This window comes from Kryptolebias marmoratus, linkage group LG21 (assembly GCF_001649575.2).
Source record: "Kryptolebias marmoratus isolate JLee-2015 linkage group LG21, ASM164957v2, whole genome shotgun sequence".
Classification (NCBI taxonomy): Eukaryota; Metazoa; Chordata; class Actinopteri; order Cyprinodontiformes; family Rivulidae; genus Kryptolebias; species Kryptolebias marmoratus.
The window spans coordinates 21,862,610-21,869,345 of record NC_051450.1 but is presented as its reverse complement, the minus strand read 5'-3'; the positions used below and the strand labels follow the sequence as shown (position 1 = coordinate 21,869,345).

The window sequence follows — 6,736 nt, the reverse complement described above, 5'->3', positions numbered from 1 at the left end:
AATTTGCCCAGTTGCGCTTGAGATATTTTGCTAACAGCTAAAACAAGCTAAAACCACAGGGAAATATGTTAAGAATTTGTGAAACAAGCTGTAAAATAGACTATCTATGATAGTTTAGAAATAAATATCTTATTTATGTGTTAAAACATATATTTTTTTAGATTTTAAGACACAGATTCAGAAGACTTTTATTTATCAGAGGGTGGCAGCAGCGCACTCAATCACCCCGAGTCTGCCGGAATATAAACGAAGAAGAAGAAGCTCCAACCGGAAGTCAGTTTGTTTACAGGCCCCGTTAGGACGCAGGTGTGGAATAAAGTCACTTAAATGTTTAGTTATTTAGAAGCTTTTAGTTCTCTGTGTGCGTTTAATTTATTTAACGTTGTTTATGTCTGCCTGGTCACCAGTTAGCAGAATAAAATAAGCAGAAAAAGCCGCGAATTTACGTTTTGTTGGTGTTAGCATTAGCAACGAGCTAGCTCGATGCCGAATAGAAATGCACTGCTTATCAGACTTAAACCACGTCGTTTGTAACAACGTCAAATATTTTAAATAAAATAACACAATTAGGTAATTAACTCGGGAATGCATGTTTATCATAAATACTTTGATAAATTATTTTCACTCCATGAGTTAGATGTTATCTAGGCAACAAATTATATGGGAACCACTGTTTCTTTCACAAATCATATCGAGGACCAACTTAAACACAAACCTCTTGAATTGTAGCTGATGTTAATGTTAATTAATACTGTAGAGGAATTGGTGTAGAATACCAGTTGGATTAAACTGGATTTTTGAAGAAAGAGACCTAAAATCACTGACCTTGTTTATAAGAGGTTGATGTTTCTGCTGCTGTGCCCACAGGAACATGGACAAGAATGAAGATGGGGTCCAAAGTAATGGCAGCAGAACGCTGCTGGTTCGCCACCTACCAGCCGAGCTCAGCCAGGACGAGAAGGAGGACCTCTTAAAGTATTTTGGAGCCGAGTCAGTCAGAGTCTTCTCGAACTGGGGTCGCCTTGTAGGTGATGTCTTGTGTCCCTAAACGTCTTTAAATTTGTTTGAGTTTATATATAGTGTGAACAGACTTTCTGTGTCCATCTCCACAGAAACATGCGGCTTTCGCAACATTTAGAAGTGAGAAGATGGCAGCGAAGGTCAGTGTTTTGTGTTCGGTTTCTTCAAATCGTTTGGTGTCAGTTTGCTCCTCGGGACGACGTTCATTCCTGCCCGCGTCTCTCGTAGGCTCTCAGCAGGCTCCATCAGTTGGAGATCCTGAATGAGACGCTTGTTGTGGAGTTTGCTAAAGGCCAAGATGACGTCATGGTTTTGAAGGACCCACCAGTTTCAGACGGGTGAGTTGGTTGAGGGAGCAGATTAAAGATGGAGGAATTTCCCTCTGTGTGGTGGGGGTTAAAGCTTTCTGGGGTTTTTTGCACAGTCATGTCAAGGAAGAGAAGAAGACACAGGAGAGCAAACAGCCAAACATCCCACTTATAGAGACTGGTGTTGCACCTGGCCAAGGGTAAGAATCAGGTCATTTATTAGTTTTTACCTGCAGCAGGCACGTCTCCAGTACGCTCTGAACAGTTCAGTGTGTGACATCTTCAGGTGTTTGTTAGTTTGCTGTAAAAAAAACTGACTGGAGGTTAGTTCTGATCGCTCAGGATGGATTTTAATACATTAACATTCACTCACACAGTCATTGTGCTGCTTAATGTCTTTATTGTTTAAGTCCTAATGATAATAAATGAAAAAGAGACGTTTTTATTCATTACTTTCTTCTTTGCTTTGCACCTTTTCCTCTCATTTCCTTTTTGTTTAATTTTGTGTTTCCTGCATGTAAATGGGACATTTTGTCTGTTGTTCCGTCTCTACCTTTGAAATGAAAACAAGTTTTCAGGACGATTTGAAAAGATTTTCTCAGAGTCGGGACATCTGTGTCTCTTAAACCCCACAGGTGGACTCAGTTTGTCAAACGCAGCTTTTCTAGTTTTGTTTCAGAAATAATGAGACGATGGAACCTGTTGTGTGTTTGTTCCACTTGAGATTAGATTTGACAGATTTTTAACGAGTAAAGATCTTTTTTAAAGTCCTGAAACTCCAGAACTGAAGGAAACCACCCTTTATATATTTTTTTCAGGACTGTATGTTAAAAGGTTTTTGCGCTCTTGCTTTTGCTATGTTTGGTTTTAACTATTTTTTTCCTCTCTTTCTAAATTCCCTAGGTTGAAATTTCAGTCAAATCCCACGCTGAAATATTTGTACCCTTCGCCCTCCAGCAGCATCCTGGCAAATATAACACACGCCCTCCTGAGTGTTCCCAAGTTTTATGTTCAAGTGAGTAAAAACTGCTTCTTTTACAATCTGTGTTTCTTTATCATTTAATAATTATCCCTTTTAATAACAGTTTAGAAAATAAAAATCAAACATGATTCAGGAATGTGTGTTCTTACAGTTTCTGGATAAAATCCAAGCTCCTAAAGATCAAACAGCAAACATTTGCCTTTTTAATCTCTATTTGGGGAGCCAGTATTAATAATAAACCAGAAGTAGGAGGCATGAGTTATGGGTTTAACATTTCCCTTTGAGCCAAGATGCCTGGGGTTTTCCACTGGAGCTGCTTCCTGACTTAGCCTCTAGGTGGCACTGGTGTTTCACTCGGCAGGTCCTGGAGTCAGACAATCTGTTTTCCATGTGGAGCCTGCGATAGAAGCTGCAGCAGTGTGTTTACACCATCCTCACATAGAACTGCTTGAAATTAAACAGGTGCTTCATCTGATGAACAAGATGAACCTGCCGTGTCCGTTCGGCCCCGTCACAGCCAGGCCGCCGCTGGTAAGATCCCATTCATGAGAAAACTAAAGTGGTGAGACATCGTTTGCTTGCAATGAAAAGAAAGATGCAAAAAAAATACTTTACTGAAGGAAGTTTGGATTAATAGTTTCAGCAAAATCACAATGTTTGTCCAGCATTTTTATACGTTGAAGGAGTAGCTCAGATCTTTTTTTATTCGGGTTTTGTGAAGATGAAGAATAAACATCTTACCTGTAGATCGCTCTTTGAAAAAAACAGTTTAATTCTGACAGGATAGATGCAGTTTGTGGATAAAAAAGACCAAATGTCCCCGCCTCCTCTCCTTGTTGAGAATCGAAGACAACTTGACCCGGTTTACCGAAGCTGCCATGTTTTATTTTCTGAACACAGTCAGTCAGAATGGATTATGCTGGTTTCCTTGAAGAGATAAGCTTTTATTAAATGGGATTCCATGCTGTACTGTAGGTGAATATGTTGTGTTATAATTGGAACTAGAAGCAAACCTCCTCCAAGGTTTAAGCTTCGTGCTCCACGCCTTGTTCTCTGGTTTTAGTGTTACAGCGCCACATACAGGCCTGACATAGCTACTACAGTGGGGTTTTTTTCTGTGTTTCTTTCTAGATGAAGACTTTTCTAGAAACAAGGCTTTGTTTTAAAAAAGATCTCTTTTAGAAACGACAAATAAAAGCACAGTTTTGGTCAGAAACTCAACCTGTGTTCGGGTGTTTCCTGCAGTTTGAGCTCCTGCCTCCGGCTCCCCCCGTCCCCATGCCCCCTCCCTTCCCTCCGGACTACCCCCCCTTACCGGAGGAGGAGATGGAGCTGTCCAGCGGGGAAGAGTCGGAGTACGAGAGCGGGGATGACGAAGACAGAGAGAGGTGAGGAAGCAAACGGATCTTTAGGCCTGATTCTGTGTGTTACTGGTTCGATGGATGTTTGTAGAGGAGTGCTTATTTGTGTCCAGGCTAGTCACTGGCTCCTTCACTCCCCCGTGGTTCCTTTATTTCAGGATCGCTCGTCTGATGGGCCTGGTCAACCAAGCATGCAAGAGGCCCCTGAGACCAAAACCAGCTTCCAAACGAAAGAAGCCCAAGATCAAAGATCTGCTTTATGCTCCCAAAGCAGACTCTCAGAGGTAGACCAGCAGCACTCATGCATGTCCTCATCCTCAGGCGTGATTTGTCTGGAAACTCTATTCTTAGGCAGGTTAAAACAAAGGGCCTTAAAAATCTTTCCAAACCATAAATACGCACAGAGCAGAGCGTTTGATTGGTTAACAACAACGAAAGCAGGAGCCGTGTTTACAGCGGGTCCTGCCGTTTGTGTTGTCTGTCCTCGCCGTCTTCAGCGCTCCCGTCCTGCAGCCCTCCGATGTCTTCGAGCAGCCGAACCCCGCCGGCCCGAAGAAAATCGAGTTCCACATTTCCGTTCCAGAGGTGGCAGCTGGCGTGGAAGGAAGCGGGCGCGGCCAGCCCGAAGAAGACAAAAGTAAGGGCTTTGTCCAGCATGTCCTGCATTTCATGGATGATGCTGAATTATTTACAGACAAGAAAAACAATGTCAGGATTTTCTAAGCCAAAGTAGAAGTCTTTAGATTATTTTGCTTTGTCTCGTGAAGCTAAAAAAGAAATAATCTTAATAATCTAATCTTTGTTTACATTTTATGCATCAAAACGTTGATATTTGTCATCTTTCTCTTGTCCTTCAAATCCCTCACAGTGCTGAGGGCGCACACCCAAACTCTCATTAACTCCCATCATATCTGAGCTTTGACTTTTCTCTCCGAAACCTATAATGGAGGGAATCTTTGTCCAGTTATATTTCCTACAAAATGTAAGTAAGGCAGGCAGTCACTGTTTGTTTGAGCTTCCTCCTCCCTCTGTAACCCGGGAAAAGCGTGGATCACCATGGCAACCAGTGACTCAGCAGATTCTGCTTTGTTGTAATGTTTAACCATGGTTGCCCTCATAAACCTTGCAGAAACTGAGCAGTTTTGTCATCATTGGAGCTTTAAAACCGAATAAAACTCTTCTGTATTCAAAGTCCAAAAATATAAATGTCAGTTTATTAATGAAGCACACTTTAAACCACGTAAGTTGGACCAACAGTGCTGTACAATAAAATAAAAATAAATAAAAAACAGATTAAAAAGTCAACAAAACAACAAAAAAGTAAAAAGTGAGATGATCACAATAAGGTCAGATGTCAAATATTAATAAAAATGTTGGTTTACAGCTGACTTTTATAACTGTCCAGGTATTAATTGACTTAAAGAGCAAACAGGAAGAGGTTAAAACCTGGAATTTCAAAATAAAACTCATAGATATTCTTCAAAATGAAACAAGCATTTCTGGAAGGCATGTAAATGACCCACAGCTACGACTCCAGATGGTGGGTTAGAATCGATCACATCGTGGACTATTCTGAGTTTATTTCCAAATGTCAAAAACTGATTTTTGTTAAATGTTCTGCCGCTTTAGCAGAGACGTTTGTCCCAGCACAGCTGCCGTAGCTGAACCCTGAAGAATATTACAACATGTCTGTCTTTGGTGACGTCTTTAAAGCATTTAAGTTTCCAGCAGCTAACACAATGCTAATCTCGTTAGCTTCTCTATGGCGTTTTCAATGTTAAGTTAGCATCTGTGCTAATTGTCGGTCAGCAGCCTGTGATTCATAGTTTTTTTTTGTTATTGTGTACTCTTTACGTGTCAGTGTTTGTGTCCAATAAGCCATAGTCCTTGACATTTGTAAATTAGTATTTCTGTCTGTCTGTTCAAGAGATATTTTGCTAACAGACACATACATAAACACATTACATGATTGTACCAAAGTTACTTCTGGGCTTTATAGAGGAAAGCTGATGGAATTATGAGCAGTAGCTTTTTTTTAAATCTTAGAAATGTAGTTTTAGATGCCGATGTGAAGGATCAGTATAATCCGAGTTAAAATAAAGATTTCTTTGTCAAAGTAAATATAAAAGTGAATAATGGACTCAAACGGCTGGCAGAAGCTTTTTAACCCTGGATCTGAACAGCAGCAGGAAGGCTAAATGTGTTGTAGATGGAAAAGAGCAGCGAGGCTGTACAAATCCGAGGAGGAAAAGAAAAAGCTTGTCATGCACGTAAAGGGGGGCGCGGGTGCGCTCAGGCGTGGAGCGTTTGGGAGCTTTTCTGATTCCGACTCTGCAGAGAACAACTAGATCAACCTGCAGTCCTTATCTGTTCCCCTCCTCTCCTTTTCATTTAAATCGCTTGTTTATCAGACCCCACACCGCCACCTCCCCCAAAACAAGACTAATCCAAAACATCCTCCTGCCACAGTTTATCTCCCTCCTGCCTCCAGGAAAGCCTTTGTGCTCGGCTTTGAGATCTATTTTACTTTTCGGGGAGTGAAGTTTGGGAGGCGGGGGGAGGGAGGGGAGATAAGGCGAACGGGGAAGCCCACAGCTGGATGAGAAAGTCTGAGTGCGCCCTCGGTGACATCCTCTCTCACAGATTACAGTTCAAACGTTTCTGCTTTGATACGCCGCTGTGTAATACTTGGTTCTGACATTACCCGGAGTAAGAGCTCCAACCGATGTCAGCCAGGGCCAGAAACCAGCTCCCGTCTCAGTGTGATGATAAACAGGAAGTAGCCTTCCAGAGTCCATCCTCCTCTGATGAGAATACAATCAGCTTTTACCCAAAACAAAGATTAATATTCCTTTAAATTAAAAAAGATGAAACAAGACCGGGTTAGAACTCCAACAAGACCGGTTAGAGTTCCAACAGGACCGGTTAGAGCTCCAAACAAGACTGGGTTAGAGCTCCAAACAAGACTGGGTTAGAGCTCCAACAGGACCGGGTTAGAGCTCCAACAGGACCGGGTTTAGAGCTCCAACAGGACCGGGTTAGAGCTCCAACAGGAACGGGTTTAG

General features: G+C 41.8%; 1 protein-coding gene across 8 annotated transcripts in view; it reads left to right on the top strand.

The window, feature by feature from the left end:
- Positions 1 to 216: 216 nt before the first annotated feature.
- Positions 217 to 6,736, top strand: part of rnpc3 (RNA-binding region (RNP1, RRM) containing 3) — a 12,616-nt gene continuing 6,096 nt past the window's right edge. For 6 of the 8 annotated variants that reach the window (XM_037973299.1, XM_037973296.1, XM_025009590.2 and 3 more), the window contains exons 1-10: positions 217 to 306; positions 868 to 1,024; positions 1,113 to 1,160; positions 1,249 to 1,358; positions 1,445 to 1,528; positions 2,232 to 2,343; positions 2,773 to 2,841; positions 3,556 to 3,698; positions 3,830 to 3,955; positions 4,169 to 4,308. In XM_037973299.1, coding sequence (XP_037829227.1) covers positions 872 to 1,024; positions 1,113 to 1,160; positions 1,249 to 1,358; positions 1,445 to 1,528; positions 2,232 to 2,343; positions 2,773 to 2,841; positions 3,556 to 3,698; positions 3,830 to 3,955; positions 4,169 to 4,308 — 985 coding nt within the window. In that variant the 5' untranslated portion in view covers positions 217 to 306; positions 868 to 871. Of the gene's footprint in view, positions 307 to 548; positions 571 to 867; positions 1,029 to 1,112; positions 1,161 to 1,248; positions 1,359 to 1,444; positions 1,529 to 2,231; positions 2,344 to 2,772; positions 2,842 to 3,555; positions 3,699 to 3,829; positions 3,956 to 4,168; positions 4,309 to 6,736 lie in introns of those variants that run through there. The other 2 variants (XM_037973297.1, XM_037973300.1) reach the window with 2 other exon arrangements.